The 24,285-nt window shown below is 34.2% G+C and overlaps 1 protein-coding gene across 2 annotated transcripts; it reads right to left on the minus strand.

Annotated features, from left to right (window-relative positions):
• Nucleotides 1–826: 826 nt before the first annotated feature.
• ATVPS33 (Sec1/munc18-like (SM) proteins superfamily) lies at nucleotides 827–23,639 on the minus strand. Of its 2 annotated transcripts, XM_012223056.3 has the most exons (22): nucleotides 23,425–23,637; nucleotides 23,300–23,339; nucleotides 23,011–23,091; nucleotides 22,706–22,900; nucleotides 21,926–22,036; nucleotides 21,728–21,793; nucleotides 21,505–21,612; nucleotides 21,345–21,389; nucleotides 20,456–20,512; nucleotides 19,820–19,917; nucleotides 19,384–19,435; nucleotides 19,176–19,232; nucleotides 18,597–18,659; nucleotides 18,384–18,490; nucleotides 8,899–9,021; nucleotides 8,686–8,767; nucleotides 8,335–8,405; nucleotides 6,861–6,941; nucleotides 5,535–5,592; nucleotides 5,093–5,154; nucleotides 3,402–3,495; nucleotides 827–1,092 (listed from the first exon to the last, which is right to left on the minus strand). In XM_012223056.3, exons 1-22 carry the CDS (start codon nucleotides 23,475–23,477, stop codon nucleotides 1,003–1,005), a joined length of 1,794 nt encoding a protein of 597 aa, XP_012078446.1. In that variant the 5' UTR covers nucleotides 23,478–23,637; the 3' UTR covers nucleotides 827–1,002. The 2 variants fall into 2 exon arrangements, 1 of the variants encoding a protein (XP_012078446.1); XR_016320851.1 differs by lacking the exon at nucleotides 5,535–5,592 and having other exon boundaries at nucleotides 1,047–1,092; nucleotides 23,425–23,639.
• Between the last annotated feature and the right edge of the window lie 646 nt (nucleotides 23,640–24,285).

Here is a 24,285-nt window from a genome sequence, read left to right on the forward strand (position 1 = left end):
GGACCCCGGGGGAAGAAGCTGGTCCATCTAATCGGACCCTTCCAGTGGAAAACTATCCGTATCAACCGAATGAAATATGAAAAATTTTAAAATTCAAAGCTCTCGAGTAACCTAAAATAATATTGTTCTAAAAATTATATTAATTATACGGTAAATGACGATTTATGCATATAAAAGCAAAAACCCAGGCGTCATGTTAGTAAATTTGTCACTTTAGGGACACAATAGATGCCCGCAAAATTTATGCTGAAGGAAAGTTTCTCATGCAAAATACAAATGATGCATTTTGTGTATTTTGCACTGAAAAATTAAAAAAAAAAGAAAAAAAAGAAAAGGAGGATGTTAAAAATGTGCGTGCAGTAGTAAAAAAACAAAAATCGAAATGACATATTCATGAAAAGATAGGAGTGGCACCTATTGAGAAAGAAAGGTTAAGAACAATCTAAACTCCGTTTTTTTTTTCCCGGAAAATAATTTTCAAGAAAGAATTGCACTGATTAAGAAAGATCTGGATGTCCTTTTTTTTTCCCTCTCAAGAGTTCAGGCAAAACCAAATGGAATGAAAGAAACCAATTCATGTAAGGAAGTCGACTTCAATTAAGAGCATTCAAGTTTAAGGAGTGCTCTAAAAAAAGGAAAATTATAGAGCACTCAAATTTTAATTAAATTAATTAATTAATTAAAAGTTGAACTCGAATCTTACAAAAAAACTGAACTACAATGAAGTTTTATCTGTTTAGCAGAATGCTAAAATGAGCTAACTTGATATTTAGACTAATATGAGCCAGATTTACTAGGCATTCATTTACTACATCCATAAGGTAAGTTATCTCCGAAAAAATGGCTGCGCATTGAAATTTTCACTCACATAAACCAGTAAAATTCCTCCAGTTCAAACCAAATAATGTCAACAACAGTTAAAAAAAAAGGTTTACAAGAAATATAGTAAAAATCAGATACATTTATAGCACAAAATTGTTTCATGACACAAAATACCTTGTATCAATCCACACGCTCTATGTATGTCTCAGACAAGGTATTTCCATTTGTGATATTTGTCGTTCCTATTATCAAATCATATGCCATTCCTTCCTGAAAAACGGATAACAAAGGACAAAAAAGAAAAAAAAAAAAAAGGAAAGTAATATAGGGAAATAATAAGGCATAATCGCATAGAGTCATAGACATCAACACAAGAAGTGCTTATGACCCTGTTACAGCACTTGAAAACAAGTATTAAATGAATATTTTGCGTTGCATATATATGAAAAACAAAAATGGACAAGAATTTCATTCCATTGTCACTATGCATCTAAAATACATTGAAGAATTGTTCAGTTCTTCCAACAATCCTCTGAACTGAATGAAAATCGCCTTCTAGAAATCTAGCATGCAATGGAATATACCATTTATGCATACACTAGTTATATTGGACAAATTCTCAGTATTGGCTCCTTTCCTTCTATTCTATCAGTCAAGCCAACCTCAAGTATGTTCGTTCAATTCAAGCAAAGGCCAAGTCCCAAAGTTCAACGACATGAACTTCTTGTTCAATAAATTTCTTTGGAATCCAAATTTAATATTAAGAACTGACCTTTTGACAATTGTTTGAAAAAGAAAAGTAAGAGACAATTTTAGTCGAAGGGTTAGTTTCATTTATGGTATTAGCACTAAATTGAGTAAGAGTAATTCTTTGTACCACCAAAATTGATTGATTATAATTTTGTTTCAATAAAATAACTTCCTATAAATATTTAAGAGATCTAGCCAACTTTCTTGTGCTAGGTACAATTGAACTTGTTTGTAGCCAGTAGAGCTTATATTAGATGATTTCAATTTTGATATTATCTGAAAAATATGGTTGAATAATAAACTGTTATTTCATTCAAGAAAATTGAAGTTGAATGGCCGTGCAAACTGATGATAAACTTGATGATGACGGATGACATGAAGCCTCAATTGAGAGAAAAACGAAATAGAAATTAAGAGAAGGCGAGGGCAACATAATTCTGACAAAAACAAAGCAAATAAAGGAAGGTAGAGATAAAGTAAAACTGAAAAACAAAAATGAAATGATCAATTGGAACGGTTCTTTTGGATTCCAATACAAAAATTTTATTGATGTGTCCTACAAATAAGAGATTTAAGAAATTCAAGATATGGTACAGATTTTACATGGGTTTTATTCAGGACATTACAGTATATTTTTCCAGTTTTTGTCTTACTAATGTGTATGCTTTAGATAAATTAGCAGCTTGTCTATTGCTTTAAGTCGAAGGGGACAATTTTGTCATTGTCAACTTCATTGGAAACTGTCCCTATTTCTTTAAGAGTCCTTTTATTCATTTTAAGTCTTAGTTTAAAGTCATTCTGAGAATAGGTTACTATTTTCCTTTTAGTTTACCAAGGAGTCCAAAATTTTAGAAGATGAGTGCTAGGTTTGAAGTCCTTTTCTCAAAGATTTAGGATTTACTTTGAGTCTATAAATAACTACGCTTCTAATGTTTATATTTTGTTTTGTTATTGAATAAAAAAACCAGCTTTTTATGCTACTTCAACTTCAGTTTGTATAATATAATTCAACCTTAAGTACAATGCCAAGGAGATTTAGGTGTGAAGCCTAAGTTTTTCAACTGCTCATATTATTTCTCACTCATATTAATGGGTAATGTTCAGACACATTTCATAGTAGACCCAGTTCCAGTTCTGGTCCCAGTTCTAGGTGTTTTTCCAAGCTTTTGAACAGGTTTCTGGATCAGGACCTAACCTTGGCTGGGTCTTTGTTCACAGTAATATTAACAATTCATGATCCCTCTTTCTTTATTTAATCTCTGATTTTTAACATGAATAAAAACCCTAATTGTTTACCTAAAAACCTGCCCTTTCTAGCTTTCTGTTAACCCAAAAGTCAGCCTTAAGAACAAGTCCCCCAAGCCGTCCTACACCAATATGTTTATGGGTATTCCCATATCAGTTTGACCAAGCAGACAATAAACTATAATAACCAGTCATGTGAAGTGCATATTGCAAGGATCCTTTGATATAAATGTTTTCCACAATAGGTGAAAATAAAATGAAAATGAAAGGGCCTCCACAAGTGTGCAGGAATATAGACCCATACAATTTAACATAAGACAGCCCGTGGAAATGATGCATGGTCACCCACCAGCGCACCCAAGAAAAGAAGTTTCAATGTTCCAAGCCCCAGATTGTTGTTAGGAAAATGTAGGTATATCAACTTTATTGTTTATTAATTTGGCAAGCTGGTTCAACTTTATTGTTCAAGTTACTTCTGGAAGTTTCCAACTGAAGTAAGGGATGATGATTTATATGAAAACAGCATATGATCATACGCAATACAATATATTATAGATCCATACATGTTCAACTATTTAACATACCTGAGCACTAAGATATCGGAGAGCAGAAATTTCTGCAAATGTAACCCCTCCAATGAATACAACGAGTATTAAGGAGCGCCTTCCATCAACTAATCTGTATCAGTATTAAAGTAAAGGAAAAAATTAAGATCTAAATGATATAAACATTTGGAAGGAAGTCATCAAGATGCATATGGTGGTTTCATGACTATAACCCTTGGGCTTTATCTGAGAGTAGGAATAGGACAGGAAACGATAAGGAGTAGGATAAGAATTGTCCTTTATTTGGGAGTATAAGCAGTTTGGAAAATAAAGGATGACAAAGGATTACCTATCCCTTTAAACCTCATTTTGTCTTCCTGCCCAAATTGAGGGAATAAGAGATATCCCTTTGCCCAAATTAATTATAATTTTAATCAGAGCACTTTACCTTCATGAATAACTTTAAAAACTAACTATTGGATTATCAAAGGATAAATCATAAATGAATACCTTCCTTTCCTCTCTTTTAAACCAATTAAGCTAACCAAATACTTTTCCTATCTCATGGATCAAATATTATCTTCTTTTTCTTTCTCATCATAAAACTCCTTTAACATTGTTTGGAGCGCAATGGAGGTTAACTGTTAACCTCCATTGCGCTTGTTTGATTAGATCCCCCCCCCCCCCCTTTTTTTGTGGGGGAGGTTGAATTTTGTTAACCCACTCCCCCGTAGGTTAAAGGGGAAAAGAATGGAGAGCAAAAAAATATATATACATACATTTTTTACTTTATTAATATCTTATCAATATTAGAATTAATATAATAAATATTATTTATCATAATATAATATTAAATAATAATATATTTACATTAATATAATATTAAATAATACAATATTTCTAATATTAAAATAATACAAATATTTCCAATATTAAAATTATTTCAACTGTATTCTAGTAAATAATATTATTTATTAAAATATAATATTATTTTTGGTAATAATGATATAAAAATGTTTCATTTATATGCATTTAAAAGTATTAAATTTAGTAATATTCTATCAAAATAATTTTATTTATGAAATATAAAATAATACTTCTAATCTTAAAATAATACAACAAAATATTTCTACCATATTCTAATAAATAATACTATTATTTATTAAATATAATATTATTTTCAGTAAAATAATATAAAAGTATTTCCTTTATATGCATCAAACGGTATTAAAAATTAATAATATTATTTATGAAAATCTAGAATAATATTACTATAATTTAGAGTACATGGTAATGATAAAATACTAAAATAATAATTATATGAAATAATATTATTTTTAGGAAAATGCTTTCACTAGTATAATATAATATAATATTACAATAATAATGAAATAAAAATTATTTTTATTTGTGAGTATTTCTCAATATTGAAATTATATTACATTTTTTGATATTATATCTTTTACATTTATTGATTATATCTTTTACATATTTTTCTATTATATTTTTGTTTATTATAACATCAATCTTCTGTTTTTAACCTTTAATCCCCATTCTGTTAACCTCATAGCAGAGGAACCCTTTTAGTTGTCCTTATCAGTCACAGAAGATTAATATTTGTGTTTGTAGGGGGACTTCGATAATGTAACCTCCTCACAATAATGGCAACATCCACAAAATAGAGAATGATATGGTAAGCATAACACCAGAAAACGAGAGTTTAGTCATACCGGTTTGTAGCTTCTGAAGCTCGGTGCAATGTGTCGAAGGATGGACTACTTGAGAATCCACCCTGCAAAAGTAGCACAAGCTATTGATACAACCAGATATCAAGAGAGAATTCTATGATATTTTTATTTTACATACTAGACTAAAATGTTTTTGAAAAAATAAAATAAAAGTGCCGTTGAACAATGGAGTCTGAAATGACAAACTCCAGGAAAAGATTAGCAGGCAATAATTAAAATATAAGGATGAAATTTCTGATTTTAAAGTTTTTAAGTAAAAAATTGTCATCTGTCCCATTAAATCAAAACTGGGACTCGGGAGGATTGACGTGAACCTTAAATATATGGGTGTATTTTGATATTCCAAACAAAAGAATTATGGATCTGTAGTTTTTCTTTTTCAGCTCCATGTCAGAGAGAGAGAAGAGGAGGGAATTTCACAGACCCTCTTAGTTTCCGAGTGTGGTCCAGGCAAAAGCTTCAAAATTTCTTCCATGGGACGCCTGTGGGTCATTCATCATATTTGAGAAAGAAACAAACATCTATCAAGTCCAAAAAAAATATATTGCAAACATGAAAATAACTATCATAATAAAAACCAAAAAAAAAAAAAAAATTGCGTCCCAACCCAAGCATCAGCTATCCTTGAGTGTCAAACAAGATGAAAAAGTGAAAAGATTTATTTAGTTATACCACAATTAGATTACGAATTGTGATCCTAATGCATATAGATACAAATGGTCTAATGGGAGCAAGAATTATGAAAAATCAATTAATTAATTTGCATTCATATATTGATAAGTTTCTAAGGATGATTTAAAAGGCTGACACACTAAATTGCACAAATAACCACACCCAAACTTCCATTTGTTCTTTGATAATTACTTTGGTTCTAAACAGGACATAAATCCCTGTTGAAAACAGAGACTACCTTGGACTGAGGCTCAGAGAGTTGAGTTGTGCTGAGAACTTGTTGAGTTTATTAGCAGATATATCCAAAAGCAAATAGTTCATCAATAATTGTTTACATTCTCAACTCATTAAATGACCAGGAAACGTTACATCAACAAGCATGACTGTGGAAGGAAGTTACAAGGCCTAACTGCCACAACTGAAAATTCAGAAACATATATGACTAGCGTGAAATAGAAACATAGAGAGATCCTTGGCTAACAAAGTTAAAAAAATTGGCAAAGCTGACCAGAATTACAAGAGATATCATCAGGGTCATAGTTTCATTGGTATGGTACCTGAATCAGTATCACAACTGAGAATGGGAAAAAGTGCAACCCTGACAAACTTTGAAAATGAAAAACTCTCTTTTCTTATGAACCATCTCAAATTTAGAAAATTAGATGTTTTTTATAAGAAAAGAAACTTCATTCAGAAAGAAAGCAAGAAAGAAAGAGTATGCCATGGAGTACAACGAATCGTCCAATTTCAAAAGACCACTACAAACTAGAACACAGGACAAAAAAAGGCTAAAAAAGAAATGCCCTCTGTTCAAGTTGGAAAGCATTTCCAAGGTACCCTCTAAAGGTTGCAGAAGCATAAGCCGACATAGAATTAAATAAGCCAATTGTACACAGGACATTATGTCCAAAAACCAAGTGGAGTTCATCTGTCCACTTCAAATAAATATCCAACTTGCTCTTGTATAAACTTAATACTTGGTTATAAAGTATAGAAAAAAGAGAGAGTAGACAAGCAATCCAAGGAAAAAGTAGTGCAAGAGCTAAAATAGATCTAAAGAATACAGAATTGACCTCACCATCCAGATCGAACAGCATGCTGAATAAGACGAATACTTAGTGGTGCATATCCAGAAAAGACATATGAAATGTCATTTGGGCTGTTCCATACAAAATAAATTCAAAAGTTAGGAGGAAAACCAACAGAACTTTAACAAGACTCCATGTTTAACTGTACAAGTGCACTAGTGAGTAAATGTATTCTTTCCCTAGTTAAGATATCGAACAGACAAAAAGACTCCATTTGCAAAATATTGAATGACATCCAGACTGCTAAAAGAATTGTTTCAATGACACTTGAGAGGGAAAAAGATGTTATCTATTCTGGCAGGCAAAAAAGAATTCGGACATTTATGAATTCTGAAATGGCTTAAAATGGTATGAGAGACGCATGTTATGTAAATTGCAATCAATAAACATGAAAAACTTTTTAAAAGAAGTTGAAAGGAAAACTCGTAAGGAATACATTAAAGAAGAAAAATCAAGATGAACTAAATCTTGTTTCTTTCTGATCAAGAAATATATATAAATATACATACATACATATTGATATATGCACACACACACACACTATATATATATATATATATATATATGTATGTATGTATGCATGTATGTTTGTGTGTATGTATATATGTATTGTATATTTTACCATTTGATGCTAGTCAATTTTTCCTTTGAAAAATCATGATACATTCTAATTCACTTTGAAACATAAAAAAAAAAAAAAAAAAAAAAAAAAAAAAAAAAAAAAAAAAATCTGGAAACAATAAACATATATATTCAATTTCCAACCTAGATATTTCTTGTTTCTGGTAATAATTAATAAAATAGAAAAGCAGCCCCTGAAAGCATGATTAAGATCATCCTAACTGAATGCTTTCAAAATGAAATGAAAAAAAAGGCATGAAAGCATATTCTTAAACATACACACACACACACACACACACACACACACCATTTGATGCTAGTCAATTTTTTGTTTGAAAGTCATGATACATTCTAATTCACTTTGAAACACAAAAAAAAAAAAAAAAAAAAAAAAAAAAAAAAAAAAAAAATAATAATAATAATAATAATAATAATAATAATAATAATAATAAACTTATATATTCTATTTCCAACCTAGATAGTTCATGTTTCTGGCAAAAATTAATAAAAAAGAAAAGAAGAAGCATGATTAAGATCATCCTAACTGAATGCTTTCAAAATGGAATGAAAAATTAATAAATAAAAAAAAGACATGAAAGCAAACTTTTAAATAGATTTTTGCATAATTTGCAGAAATTTCCAACTTCAGAAACTGAAAAATCATAAACGTTCTTGCAGTCCAGTGTATGATTCTCACATAATGTCCTCAGTTGGAAGTGAAAGAATGAGGCCCACTAGCTCAAACGCAAGCCACGTATATAGCAAACCGAAAAAGGAAGACTCAGGAACATTCTAAATGTAATCTTATTATCAGAAACAGATTAGATGATTAAAGTATAGTACTTGGCAGTGTCAGTATCTTCGATCACAAGTTGCAGTGCACGCTTGACTGTCAACCAGTTGCTTTTTGAGTCCTGCAAGGTTCAGGTGATGTACAATGGGATCAGAATAGATGGTTCTTGACCTCTTGTCCAGTCACATAAAGGAATATTCATTTTAGACTAGCTATCAACTCAAGAAGTAGTCAGTCTCTCCCTTTTACTAGAATTTACAACAAAAACAAGAATGAGGCCCTAGTATCAGTAATCCCATTTCCATGAGTCTCCTTATTCTCCTTCCAACCTTAACTTGTCAGTATTCATTTAGACTTTAATTATGTAAGAAAAAAAATAAAGCTTAAACTTAATGCTGAACCTGCTTTTTAACCAATCCAGCTTTTTCTAAATTATTCAAAGTCACCATGTGCTCAAATCCATAGCTGTGGAGTATCTCCTTCCTAAACAGGAGTAAAGAAATATCAAATATATTGATGCAGCATAACTAGAATAGCACATGATCACATGGGGAAAAAAAATATTATACAAGTCTAGTATCCAACTAATAGAGTGTGAATCAAGATAATCTTGCCTCAAATAGTCAAAATGCTTTTTGGGTAAGCCTGAGTTTGTAACAGAAAGCAAGATAAGAAGCCTTAGAACACTGACAAGAGGTTCCTGCTTATGGATCAATTCTTCAATGTGCTCAAAGCAACTGCATGCAAAAGCTTCTTTGGTCAATAAAATCCAAATGCTTGAGAATGATAATTATAAGTCAAAAAGGCATGATGAAACAGAATGCTTACTCAGTAGCTTTAACAGCAAGTTAACAACAAAACAAACATGAAAAATGAAAATCTCAAAATAAAAAGTACCAAAATCACTTCCAGTCAGGGTTTTGAATAATGGAAACAGAAACCGTAACAAAAATAGAAAAAACGATTCAGAATGAAACTGAATCAATCTGAACCTGCAGCCACTACCAGGACTTCATCAAGACCATAAATAAGATCCTTTATTAATAAACTTACAAGATACTAACTGAACAAAAACCCAAATAAATATCATATAAAATAATATAGCAATTTCTCAATCATTAATTATTCGATTCTTTTTTCTTTTATAAGCATTACCTATTTGAAACCAAAAAAAAAAAAAACACAATAATGCATTGTTCTGTTTTGGGCTTTTACCCTATGAAAATGTTATAACTTTAAAATCTTTTCAGTTTTTATTGTCAAGGAGTTCCACTGCTGCTACAGATGAGGTATCTGAGCATCCCATATACAGAATAGACGAAAAAAATAAATAATAACAAAAATTGAAATAAAACCGACAAAATTTACAATTCTTTTTTTTACGTGTAATGTTAATTAATCGAAGGACAGCTTCCTTACATTAAGGACAAACAAGAAAAAACTGCTTCCCATGGGAACAAAAACCCTGTAGTTCACCACACTTCCGTTTGCATCTCTTTCCAAATAAAAAATCTGTATTGCCCATTTTGGAAGTTCTTATGTTGTTCCCCAAGTGAATGCCAAACCACCCTTGTCATATCCACAAGACACGCATCGACCTCCTCAATTTCCATTCTGCTGTTACTCAGCTGATATTTAAAACCATACTTCCAATTTCATGGAAACCATAATAATACATTTTCCCACAAATTAAAATAGGTCTAGTTAGTATTATGCAAGTAGAAATTAAAATAATACTAATTGTTACCATCAGTTTGACAATGGTACGCACATAATTACTCCCAACAATCTTTTAGGCAAGTTAATCATTGTTCCTCGTTCTTGAGAACATCAGCAAATGCCTAATCAGGTGCAGGTGCTTATAACAGCAAGAGTTTGCTTGAGAAAAGTGAACAACATATAGTTGATACAACTGCTTACGCATATAAATTGCAACATTTCCCTCAAAAAGTATTATGTTTCCCAAAATACAAGACATGGAACTAGCAATTCAAGGTATCATCAAAGCAAAAAATTATTGTAAAGAGATTTACAATCATTATAATTTCATTTTGCAGGAGGAACAAGAGGACATATTTGACTTTAAGTGGGAAGTACTTTTTTATCATGACGGACTCTAGGACACGCTTGAAACTCCTTTTCTTTCTATATTTTCTTTTTCCGTTTTACACGAGTGAAAGATTTCACAAAAGGGAACCAAGGAACATGCCAATTTCAGAAGGGATGAGATAAAACAAGCAAACAATCATTTACAGGACAAAAAATCAAGCATCCCGCAAAACCTAAATCTTAATCTCATCTAAGAAAGAGTCATCTGCAAAGAGGGAAAGACAATTATTTTTCCTCAGGAGCTCTTTGATTCCTTTCCCACTGCATAATCCAACAACTTTGTTTCTAAATCCATACGCTATCGCATAATGTTTCAAATCCACTGCTTATATCAACTCAATGGCAACCTAAGAAATGCCCATTGACTCATGATCTGGCACAATTGGACTAGTAAAAGAACAGATTAGCCTGTAGAAGAGAAAAATTAAGTTAACATTTGTTGAACAACCCCCGCACCACAAAAATCTCAGTAAGAGTGCAAGAGTTCCTGATTGCTTTCATTTTCGTTAACCTTACCCTCTCCTGCATCTTTCACTTCTCTGGATAACCACCCAGTCACCCACTGTGTTTCATACTATCTTTTTATCCTCTACATACTATCTTTCTATCCTCCAAAGATGTTACCATTTGAACATATAACTGCAAAGCCATTCAGCAAGAAAACCCAGTTCAAAATGGTCAATGACTTTAATCCCAAACCCTGCTGTTTTTCATTTCTTTTTTACCCACACCTATCCTTATCTCTCAAAATAATTTGCCATTAAGGAAGTAAAGGGGAAGAAGAAAATGAAGCAAAAAGAGATACTAGAAGTAGAGCATGCAGCTAACCATGAGAAATCTCCTAGCCTTGAGAAGATAATGTTTTCTATGTACCCACAAAATTTCTCCTAACATTTCTCCCAGCTAAATTCCAATGCTTATGTATCAATTTGGTTCCAGAAAAAAATTATAAAGCATGTCGAAGGAAATATTTAATCCTGAAACACTTGCTGAAAGAGATACTATCTAGCCCTTCACATAAGTTCAGTTCCAATCTGGATGACACTTCAAAATAGAGTAAGAACAGTAATTGTACCAACCTTTATGGCCACTTTCTATCCTATTCAGCAGAAAAAAGAAAAAGGAAAAAATTAGTCGACGCAACTGTTGCAAAAACCGGATTTTAGTAGTACGCGGCATCCCCTCTTAGTTTTGAGTAGGAGGAACTATTCTGTTTTGGCTCTTCTCCACATTCTTACCGGGTGATCCAGGAATTTGCCTATTATTTTTTCAACTGATATTTCGATATAGAAAGATATAAAAATTATCTTTCATAGTTGATAGCTCGAGTCAAAAACAATTTTGACATGAATGGGGATATCCACAGACTTCTGACTTATGAGAGCAAAAAATATGGCAAAACCTTTACCAAGAATCGATTCACAAGGATTGGACATATTGGCTCATGTAATCAAGAAAGCCACATGTTGTGGATGCATTTGTGGGCTGAACCTATTCTAGGCAAGGGCATTGATCTCAGTTATCATTTTGGTTTAGGTCTTTAAATAGGAGTATTTAATTTAATATTTACCATGTTGGTTATTGTTTTTTTTAGCAGAGGTTTGCAGTATTAAGGAGTCTAAATTATAGGTTTCCTAATCTTGTAATAAGACTAGTCCTATTTAAAAGGACAATTAAATAATAAAAAGACCTAAGTCGTATTTTATTAAATTCCTGAGATTGGAGCTCTCTCTCTCTCTCTAACGAGGTCCAAGGTTTTCAAGTTCCCTTTGAAGAGCTTGAATCGGTTAGCAAAATAGGTTGCAAGAAGAATCAAAATAAGGGAAAGGCCATTGACATGGACTTTCCAGTAAACCGCCCTGTGACTCAGTCCTACGCTCGAGTTCTTAACAATTTGGTATCAAAGCCAATCACAATGCGCGACGATATCAGGTCAGTGTTACAAGAAGAACGTGCCGTTACAGAGTCTATGATAGAAGCCAAGGTTTCTGAAATTGAAAAGCGCTTGGACAACCAATTCAAACAATTCAGTTCCAAATTTCAGGAGCTACAACAGATAATGGCTGGGCTGCATAAGTTGACAGCTGGGGAAGGCAAAACCGGCGGTGGCAGCACCTTGATTCTTGGCAGGACGTCAAATTCATAGATCAATGGACGGGGCATGCTACCACCCCCACAAGGGGGAGTAATTCCAGCAGCCAACGCAGTTGTTCCTAGGTACACCAAGCTGGAGTTCCCAACTTTTGATGGCTTTGAGGATCCTTTGATTTGGTTACATCGATGTGAACAATTTTTCTGAGAACCAACATACGAACGAAGTAGACAAGGTTGGACTGGCAACCTTCCACATGCTGGGGGAGGCACAACTATGGTATTATCATTTGAAAGTGGAAAGGCGCAATATGAACTGGTCCGAATTCCGAAACTCTTGCTCCATTCGATTCAGTCCTCCAGAGGGCAAAAATCCTTTGGGAGACTTGGTTAGCTTACGACAGATGGAAACTGTAGAAATCTATCAGAGACAATTTCAAGAAAGGCTAGCCCGAGCTAGTCCATATGTCAGAGTAGGTCAACACGTGGGATAGTTCATGGCCAGGTTGGATGATTCAATTAGATTGGATGTCCAAATGCATAAACCTCCTGATTTGGCAATGGCTATGAGCCTCGCTAGGGCTTTTGAGAAAAACAACTACTGCTACGCAAAGGCAGCAATCACAAAGGACCATGGGCAAGTAATCGGACAAGGCTTAATTCCTTTACTGGTCATCTAACCTCCACCCAAAAAGGGGCCATGTCTCCGACAACAGCAAGTATTATCGCTGCCTTAACACCAGCCCCATTTATAAGGAAACTAAGTCACGCTGAAATGGCTGAAAGACAGGCAAAGGGACTTTGTTATAATTGCGATGAACCATATACAATTGCGATGAACCATATACAGCAACTCACCAATGCGAGAAATTATTTGGGTAGAGCTGGAAGATAGTGTTGAAGAAGATCAAGAAGAGGAGACAGAAATTTCTTTACATGCTATTACGGGCCAAAAACATGCGCGAACTATGCAGTTACAGGTGTCCATCAAAGGGCAGCCTTTGTTGTGCTTGGTGGACTCTGGAAGTACACATAATTTCATCAGTGCAACAGCCGCACATTGCCTAGGACTTCGGATTCATCATTTACCAAATACTAGCGTTTCCGTTGCCAATGGTGAAAAGGTCTAGAGTAAGGGGGTCTGTTCCTGGGTACAACTTTCTATTGCTTCTCATGATTTCTTTGCTGTTTTTTATGTTATTCCCTTAGGAAGTTTTGATATTGTATTGGGTATTCAATGGCTACAAATGTTGGGGCCGATTGTATGGGATTTTACTGCACTTACAATGCAATTTTCGGTGGGAGGAGGCACATTCTGTTCCAGGATCAGCAACGACATTTCAATTCTCACTTGCACTTTATTGGTGATTCCACTAACCACAAGGAGGAATTAGAGAACCTTTTGATAGAATTTGATGATTTATTCCAAGAACCTGCAGGTTTACCACCTCTACGACACTATGACCACCACATTTGTCTTCAACGCCAATTATTGTTCGACCCTACAGGTACCCTCATTTACAGAAAAATGAGATTGAAAAGCAATGTGATCAGATGCTCCAACAGGGTATCATTCGGGCTAGCAAATCACCTTTTTCTTCACCGGTTCTGTTAGTTCCCAAACAAGATGGAACTTGGTGATTTTGTGTGGATTATCGTCAATTAAATGTCGCACGACAGTGAAGGATAAATTTCCTCTTCCGGTGGTAGATGAGTTACATGGCGCCAAGTACTTCACAAAGCTTGATTTGAGCTCAGGTTACTATCAAGGGCGAATGTCTCACGAGGATATTGAGAAGACGGCTTTCCGCACTCATCATGGGCATTTTGAATTCCTTGTTATGCCATTCGGATTGACCAATGCCCCATCGACGTTTCAGGATCTTATGAATGAGGTGCTCTATGATCACTTGCGTCACTTTGTGCTAGTACTTTTTTATGATATTTTGATTTACAGTCATACTTGGGTGGATCACTTGAAACACATGAGAATAGCGTTCAAATTATTGCGTGCTCATAGACTTTATTTAAAGTGCTCTAAGTGCTCCTTTGGGTCAAACCAAGTAGCATATTTGGGACGTGTGATTTCTGCTGCAAGTGTGGAGGCTGATAGAAATAAAGTCCAGGCTATTCTTAATTGGCCGAAACCGCAATCCATCACATCTCTAAGAGGGTTTTTGGGATTGGCCGGTTACTACAAGAAGTTCATCCGTGATTATGGCCAATTGGCTGCCCATTAACAAGTATGCTCCAAAAGAATTCTTCTGAATGGAATAAGGCGGCTCTAACTTCCCTCACTAAACTTAAGCAAGCATTATCAGAACCATCAGTTTTACAATTGCCAATTTTGATCTTGAATTTATAGTGCAATGTGATGCTTCAGGTGGAGGAATTGGAGCGGTTTTACAACAAGCAGGTCACCCAATTGCTTTTTTCAGCCGTCAATTGGCTGCTAGACACCTTAAATTAGCAGCTTATGAAAGAGAATAATTGGGCTTGCCAAAGCCATGCAACATTGGCGACCATACTTATGGGGACGTCCTTTTCTTATTCGCACTGACCATTACAGTTTGAAGTACTTGCTGGAACAGCGACTTAATACTCCTCCACAACAACATTGGCTTAGTAAACTCATGGGGTTTGATTTCCGTGTGGAGTATCGTGCAGGTCAGCTTAATAAAGCAGCAGATGCCTTATCCCGCCGTTTAGAGGAAGAGATATCAGTATTTGCTATTAGTCAACCTCGGCCTATGTTGCAATAAGGGAGGAGATCCTTGGGTCCGATACATTAAAAGAGATGTATGCTAAAGCTGAACAGGCTGCATTAGGAGACTCTTAGGCAACCAAGGATGGGTTATTATTATATAAGGATCGACTCTACCTCTTGCCATCCTCTACTTTGCTCTCCTCCATCTTATCTATTTACCACGATAGTGCACAGGAGGGAATTCAGAAGACGCTTCATCGACTCCGTAGCGATTTCTATTGGAAGGGAATGAAATCCGACACTGCTGCCTATGTTTCAGCTTGTCAAGTATGTCAGCGCAATAAAGTCGAAAATCTAAATCCTGCCGGGTTGCTTCAACCACTCCAGCTTCCTACACAAATTTGGGCCAACATCTCCATGGATTTTATTGATGGACTGCCCAAGTCTTGGGGCAAAACGGTCTTGTTAGTGGTGGTAGATCGTTTCTCCAAATATTCACACTTCCTCTGGCACATCCCTATGCCGCCGTTCGAGTTGCTCAGGTATTTTTTTGAGCAGATTGTGCGTTTACATGGCTTACCAGAAACTATTACTTGTGATAGAGATGTAGTCTTCACTAGTGCTTTTTGGAGGGAACTCTTCCAATTCAGTGGCACCAAGATGCACTTTCAACAACTTATCACCCGCAAATGGATGGTCAAATTGAGGTCGTTCAACCGCACAATTGTGATGTACCTTCGGTGCTTAGTTGGGAATTTTCCCAGTAAGTGGGTTGCATGGATAACATGGGCTGAATACTGTTATTACGCTTCCTTTCATACATCACTTCAAACAACCCCTTTTCAAGGTTGTGTATGGGCGCGGACCCCCTCGTTTGCTTTCATATGTGGCTGGTTCTTCGCGTGTGGATGCAAATGACACTGCTTTAGAGAACTGCTATCAGATTGTGCATGACATTCGTCACAAGTTGCTGCTGGCACAAAGTAGGACAAAAGAATTTTATGACAAGGGCCATCGTGATGTGGAATATGCTCTGGGCAGCTTTGTGTGGCTTCATTTACATCCCCATCGCCAGCATTCCCTCTCTCCTTCCAAGCGCCACAAGCTGTGCCCCAAATTCTATGGTCCTTTTCAAATTCTTCGCAGAATTGGATCTACGGCATATGAGCTACAACTTCCCTTGGATAGCAAGCTCCATAATGTTTTCCACGTTTCCTTATTGAAGGCATTCAAGGGTGCTTCACCCCCTAATCCTTCCACTCTTGCTCCTATTGATGAAGGCCGTGTGGTTTATATTCCAGCATCTGTCCTACAGGGTCGAAAAGAAATTTTAGTGCAGTGGAGTGGTATGGCTGCTTCCGATGCAACTTGGGAAGATTTAGCTCATTTTCAGCAAGCTTATCTAGATTTTGAGCTTGCGGACAAGCTCTTTGTCCAGGATGGGAGTAATGTTGTGGATGCATTTGTGGGCGCATTTGTGGGCCGAACCTATTCTAGGCGAGGGCATTGATCTCAATTTTCATTTTGGTTTAGGTCTTTAATTAGGAGTATTTAATTTAATATTTACCATGTTGGTTATTTCTTTTTTAGCAGAGCTTTGCAGTATTAAGGAGTCTAAACTATAGGTTTCCTAATCTTGTAATAAGACTAGTCCTATTTAAAGGGACAATTAAATGATAAAAAGACCTAAGTCATATTTTATTAAATTCCTGAGATTGGAGCTCTCTCTCTCTCTCTCTCTCTCTAAAGAGGTCCAAGGTTTTCAAGTTCCCTTTGAAGAGCTTGAATCGGTTAGCAAAATAGGTCGCAAGAAGAATCAAAATAAGGGGAAGAATCAAAATAAGGGAAAGGCGATTGACATAGACTTTCCAGTAAACCGCCCTGTGACTCAGTCCTACGCTCGTGTTCTTAACACCACATGAGTGAAAGATATAACCTATAGAAAAAGTGGGCTGATACAACCAATCTTGCTTGTACAACAGAAAGAGTTACCGGTTTACTTAAACGAGAATTTTTCAAATCGCCACCAAGAAATAGTATAAGAATCACGAAAGGCCATGCATTGGTAAATAAACAGAATGGAGTAAGAAATAACGGAGATATGTTAGAATTCTTGGATATTTTCTTTATTCCACAACTTGATATACCACACTTAAATCATTACAGCAAAAGCAAAGCTACTATCAGAAAAAGGTAAATACCACATTACACAGTAGTCAAATCGAGAATCGGAATTCATACTTTTCGAATCAAGAATCGAATCGAATTGCACTACTCAGTATAACTTTTCAAAATTAATTAAAATAATAAATATATATTTATGGGTATATCTCCATTAATTTTACCAAAAGATACTAAAAATTTCATTGCAAATAATGTATTTATATAAATTTCAATTTCAAATCATGTACTAACATAAAATGAAAGAGAACTTAATGACTTGTTCAGTTGCCAAGTTCAAAATATCAAACTATCAAGTTAAAAATTTTAAAATAAAAACAAAGCAAAACTATCAAGCCACTAAATTTTCTATCTAAATCCATATTCATTCATTGTCATTTCCAAATTTGAGCCTTTCATCATCTTCATCTTTTACTATAAGTATGTCCTCCTCTCTTCTTCCTCTACATCGACTTTTCAACTTCTTTTGTTGGGTGTGAGAATCATTGGACATGAGAATCGACTTGAACTATAAAATTTGAATAGCATAAATTTCCAATTCACCCTAAGATTCGAATCATTCAGCATGAATATTGAATCGAATCATACGATTTGAATCTTGAACGGTAAGGTTCTGATAACATGCCTCAGTGAATTAACTAGAAATCTAGAAGAATAATTTTGAACAAAAAAAAAAAAATAATTTGACCTAGAAAGCAATTCAGACATGCATAATAAAATAAATCCAGCATATGGAAAAGCACCATCAGAGAAAAACAACCAAAAGAAGAAGAAAAATGTTCAAGTAAACCAAACATCCAGTTGGCAGAGAGTAATAGGATGTGGCTTTTAGTAATCAACCAGGTTTTTCTAACATAAAGAAAAATACTTATAATCAAATAACAGATCACAAGAGCCATAATGATGCAGCTATTTTTATGCATCTGCATTCTGCAGGTATAAAGAGTGAAAAGCATAGTATCATTTAGTGTGGATCTCAAAATTTAGAGGTAAAAGTTCAAATCAACTTACATGTCATAGCTCTGAGCCTCAATAATAGTATGCTCCATGTCAAGCCGTGCAAGAAACGACGGCTTCGATGTGTATTTCGACAAATGCTGAGCAAGATTTATATGCCTCTGAAACAATTAAATAGATTTTTTTTTAAAAGAAAAAACTTCTAAAATTTTTAGAACTGCAGTGGCAGAGACCATAGCAGAAAGAGGGAGAGAGAGAAAGATTTACAGTCATTTCCGGCAATGAGTTGAGCTTTTTGACAAAATCCTTCAACTCAGAAACTGTCTGGTTCTGTATGCATTACATGGCAGCTGATTAGAGATTGTTCATGGAACCATGCAACCAATTCAAAAGCAAAGCATAAAAAATATGATAGGCATCAACAATAATAGTAACATATCTAAATTTGTAACTCATATTCGCTGCATTTATTAGGTTTTATTACACGCAGTCATAGACTGCATTCTTACTATAAAATAATAACCATGGGTATCATATTCTTTGACTTCTGTAGTTCTCTTATATAGCAAAGATAACAATAAACAAGTACTAGGGCTGTACACGGTTCCTGGGGAACCCGAACAGAACCAAACCAGAACCAACACAGTAAGAACTGAAATTTCGGTTCAGTTCCGGTTCCTTAGCCTCTTGGTTCTGATTCCAGTTCATTAAAATGAAATAACCGGAATCAGACTTGCACAGATGTAGCAAGTGCTAATACTAAATTAGTTATAGATATTTGATTAGCAGTGATTACACATGAAAGATGTGTACTGTGACTATTTAGATGCCAAAAAAAGCACTTACAGTAGTTGAGATCTCTGTGTAGTCCTGTTTCATAGAAGTTGCTTTTTGTCGTAGGACCTGCAATCATACTGCAGATGGCAACTAAGGAAACAAAACTCCAAGGAAATGAATAACCTTAGCTTTAGAAATAACAAAGTTTTGGAATTAAATCAAGTTGTGCTGGAATCAAACAAACTTCCAAATAAAATAAACAAAAGAATAGATCAACCTGGACAACAACTTCGAAGTTTAGATCCCGAATCTCCTTGAATAGCTTGTCACTGAAATTAAGCCATATGCATTGGATTAATATGCAAGACAGATAAATAAAAAAAAAAATGTGATGGAGAGGAAGAGAGGTGGTCAGACACCAGATGACTAAGTAAGAAATGTTTTAGTTGAGCTATCAGCAGCCATTTAGACAATTACCTTTTCCAGATAGTCAAGTAAACGAGTCTAAAAAAGAGGAAATTTGTTTTATTGTCAAAGAAAAAATAATAATTAGCAACATTATGCATTTGAAACACATTGCAAGCATTAATATTATCTAGCAGTCATAACCATTTGCTCAAAACCCGCAACATGCTGGATCCATTGGAGAGGAAAAGCAAATAAGGACAGGAATTTTGTTGTAATACAAATTTCAGCAAGATATTTCATTTTACCTTGAATTCAATGGAACTTTCATCTTTTTCCCCTCTTGTTGTTGAGCACCCATTATAGATGCATCGAGCTCCACTGAACCATTGTTAATATGCAAAAACTGCACCGAATTATCAATAATTGTTTACAGCTACTCTGATTAACTAGAAACAAGTATCATGATATTCATCCATTCAATGTGACTAGGGCTGCAAAAAAGCCGAGCCTAGCTCTGCTCAATAAGGATATGCTCGAGCTCAGCCCTTTTAAAAATAGCCAAGCTCAAACTCAGCTTGATACCCATAAACAGGCAGAGCTGAAACTCGAGCTCAAAATCTACCAAATCAAAACAACGTCATTTTAATTAACCTTAGCTTATTGAGCTAGCTTGCGAGCGAACTCGTGAGCACAGCTCAATAAAGCTGGCTCGCAAGCCAGCTCAATAAAGCTCGTTTATTAAACGAGCTTGATAGCTTGGTCAATAAGCTTATGAAGCCGAGCTTCTATCAAGCCAAGTTCTCAAGCAGCTGACAAACAGCTTGGATCATTTACAACCCTAAATGTGGCTATTATATTAACAATTAAATATTCAGCTTCCAAATGATTAGAAATCAAAAGTCCTCCAATGCTCATTCTGGACCATATTCAGTACTCTTTACCTCATCCAGAAGTCCTTCATATGTTAATTGAGAACACATGGGAGTAACCATGTCCACCTGCAGCCATGGGATCATAACTTTGTTTTATCAATTTGGGACAGGAATAGTAAATAACAAACAGTAAACATTTTAAAACTAAAAATACTTATACAATGACACCATAAATATGAAGCATAATAAAAGTAATATATCGAAACAAGAACCTAATAGCTGATTTCTACAGCAGATCACTATCAGAAAATTCAAATTAACAAGAGGATTTTTTAGCTTAATACTTTACTCAAATGCATACCTGATTAAGTTCTTAGGAAGAGAACTCAATCACATCAAATTGTTTGCTTTTGTTACAGAAGTGAGAAGTGTCATCTAATGCTACTTTTGGTTGACATGTCTCAAATGTTTATAGGGTCTAGAAGGCTAAAATTTTCAAATACGGTATAAAGTTCGCCTCTCTCTACACAAACATTTTCATAATCACACCCTCTAGTAGTGTATAGTAAGGCAAACTTCTTTCTCGTAATCTATATTTACAGCTACAGCCAGTCTTTAGGAGTAACATCCAAAATTGCACTCAAAGATTCCCACTACAAATATTAGTTATTTAACCTGATACTCTACATTTAAGATCTAATGGATGCCTCATTTTCCAGTTTACGAAAAAAACAACTTAAATGGCTCCTCTTGATCAGATAAACAACAAAGTTGCTGTTAATTATATAAAATAATAATGATCAGATAGATTGTTGTGTTGCAATTAATAATATAAAATTATAGTTCTTTCATGCATAAGCACAGACAATATTGTGAATACATACGAATGTACATGTGTGTGTTTTGAGCTGTGTTGCATCATCAAATACACCAAGGAACAATTTGTGGGACAATATACCTCCCTATCCAAAAGAATGAGTGTATTTATCTCTGGAACACCCATCTGAAGTAACAAAATAAGTAATCAGTAGTTGGCTGTAAAACATTTGCAAGTGGAAAAAGAAAGAGCCAATTAGTAAAGTTGGTTTGCTCAAACATATAGAGTGGTGCATAATCACATCAGAAGAGTTGACTGGTTCTTCTGTTTGCAAGCGACTCAGAATGTCAGCAACACGAACTGATGCCTTGCCTTTGGCCCTCAAATGTGGTATGACTCCAAAAGAAGACTGCAAATCACTACTTTCCCATAAATATAAAAGCATATAAACCATGATTAACCATATTTGTGGTATTTCATAATATTTTGTTTAAAAGAGAATGGATCCATGAAATCACACCCACCTCAAGCTTGTGAATGGCCTTAGCAATATGCCAAAGAGAGCTTGTACCACCATCAACTTGGCATTCCTGCATCAACAGGAACCAGGATAGTACAAAAGGGATAATAAGAAGGATGAAGGTGAAGGATAAGCAAAGAAACAAGATCCTAAAATAAACGTGAAATTATGCACTTCACAAAAATTGCAAATTCTGCCATACCTTGTTCGTGAAATCAAGTTCAAATGATAATATATCCTCATCCAAAGGAACCATGTACAATGGATATTCACCTATTGTCACCAACTGATGAACTTTTTCCTCCTCAAGGACCTACATAACCATAAATATTCATCACAACATGTAGAGGCTAGGAAGCACAAAAATCTCTCAAAGGCTAACGTTCTTGGGCCAAATACATTTCGGACAATAAATCACTTGCAAACATGTCAGAAACTATAAAAAGAGCTCCCTATTATTTTTATATTTTTTGTTATTTTGGAAATTTAGAAACTTTTGGGGCAACTTTAGAGGCTAATTTCAAATTTAAAAATTTATTAAGATCAAGTTTCAACCACTATAATATTAAAAGCAAACATACTAATAAAAATAGAATTAGAAATAAAACAAAAGAAAAGCTTAATTCTATTTGTCTAACAAATCTACAAAATAATTGAAAGAAAAACGTAAGGTAATAAATCCATCAAGCAAAACACAATATCTGGTTTCATTTTTTATCTGACACCAAATTCTTGGAATAAGAGATTGCAGTGTAACGTTGAAATCGTTATGTTGTTATAAATATAAAAATTGTAGTATTTTATTGGAATATTTCTCCTATCTCATGTCCTAATTTTTCAGAAAATGTCATGTCCAAGTGTTACTTCGTGTCATGTGGCAATTCCCATTTCTTTTGTCCATGCTGCTTGTCTAGACGATGAATGCATGTGCATTTTAGGACCATATAAAATCATATCTGAATGTGGTCATAGAAAAGCATACCTTCTCGCAAACAACCTCACGGCGAGGTACAAAATAAATATAATACTCCCTCTGAAGTCCTTTAGATGTATCATGATGAACTTGTAAGCATATGAATCTCATCAAATTAAACCTGGAACGAACAAGGTAGACCACTTTGGTACAATCAGTTTGAATTGGCTCTGCTGAAAGATGGCGCAGTTCCGCACCATGTTCCTGTTACAAAAGAAATAATTAAAGAAAAAAGTCCACAACACTCTTAAAAATCAGAACCACAATACAAGTTACTAGAACTAAATCATTATTACAAAGTTAAAGAAATTTACTTTAAGTAATGATGTCTGGATAATCAACGAAAGGGAGCCACTAAGCTTTGGGTCAATAACCAAGCACTTCTTTCCCCGAATCTATCATATTCCAATCGAACCAAAATCATCAAATGAAGTATATAATTCAGCAGCATAAATGAACTTCAGAAAAAGGAAGTAAAAGAAGAACACATTGTGTGATAACTGGCCAAATAAATCAGAATTTTGGATATTTTCCTACTTTCATGAATTTTCTCGGAAAACAAACAGAAACATCAAATCGCAATTGAATGATGAATGAACTTACATTCTTTAGGATGTTTACGAGCTCTCTTTGGGATTGTTCCCTGTAAATAGAAATGCATAGAACAGGATTACAAAAGTTAAGAAAGAAAAAAAAAAATGCAGTTCTGATCGAATGAGTCTGTTTACCTGAGGGATTTGAGATTAAGGGGAGAGTTGTCTAAATTTGGAATCTGAGCCATTGAATTTTCTTTAACTGCAAAATTGAAATCCTTTTTGAATTATGTTGATTTATCGCTCTTGCCTACTAGTGAGGTTGTAGTTCTTAGTTTTTAAAGAAAGACGGGAGAGACGGAACGAGGTGGATGAATATTGAGTTTTCCACTTTCGGGTTTGTCGAATTTTGTTTTTTCCAATTTTCTATTTTACAAATAGGGGCTTTTCAAATTATTAGTTTATTTATTATAAATTGTTATTACTCGTTTTTTTTTTAAGAATATTATTCGTTATTTATTTATTCATTAATTTATTTTTATATGATTATAAATTTTTCTCTCATATTATCTTGATTTTTTAATATTAATTTAATGTGTAATAATTTTTAACTAAAATTTATCTTTATTTAAATAATATTCATATTATAAGTAATAATATTATTTTTAAATTAGTTTTATTTGATAGGACGATATTAAAAGTTTAATAAAATAACAGTAAACGATAAAACGAAAAAAATTATTATTATTTATAAGATTAAACTTTAATTAACATCTAAGATTTTAGTAAAAAATATTTAATTAGAAACAAGGAACTATTTAATGAATTAGATTTTTATATGGTAATTTTTTTTTTTTTTTTTTACAAAGGAGGGGGAGACCATGGAAAACAAAAGCAAAAAGTACTTAAACAATTCTAATTAGTCTTGGCCAAGCCATGCCATGGTGATCATTCTGCAGAAGAATAGTCACAGAAAGAGGAGGGACCTGGAAAACTTGTTTCTCAATAGCTGAAAAAACAACCGTATTGGCTAAATGATCAACAACTTGATTGGCC

This window comes from Jatropha curcas, chromosome 5 (assembly GCF_041381405.1).
Source record: "Jatropha curcas cultivar XTBG-Jc1 chromosome 5, XTBG_Jcur_1.0, whole genome shotgun sequence".
Lineage (NCBI taxonomy): Eukaryota > Viridiplantae > Streptophyta > Magnoliopsida > Malpighiales > Euphorbiaceae > Jatropha > Jatropha curcas.

What these genes read in the sequence shown, in the direction of transcription:
- ATVPS33 (XM_012223056.3), bottom strand. Translation starts at nt 23,477, where the DNA reads ATGGCTCAGATTCCAAATTTAGACAACTCTCCCCTTAATCTCAAATCC. An exon ending in TCATTCTTTTGGATAGGGAG is followed by an intron (nt 20,513 to 21,344) that starts GTATATTGTCCC and finishes CCATGGCTGCAG; the next exon opens with GTGGACATGGTTACTCCCAT. An exon ending in CATGCTGTTCGATCTGGATG is followed by an intron (nt 5,593 to 6,860) that starts GTGAGGTCAATT and finishes AATGACCCACAG; the next exon opens with GCGTCCCATGGAAGAAATTT.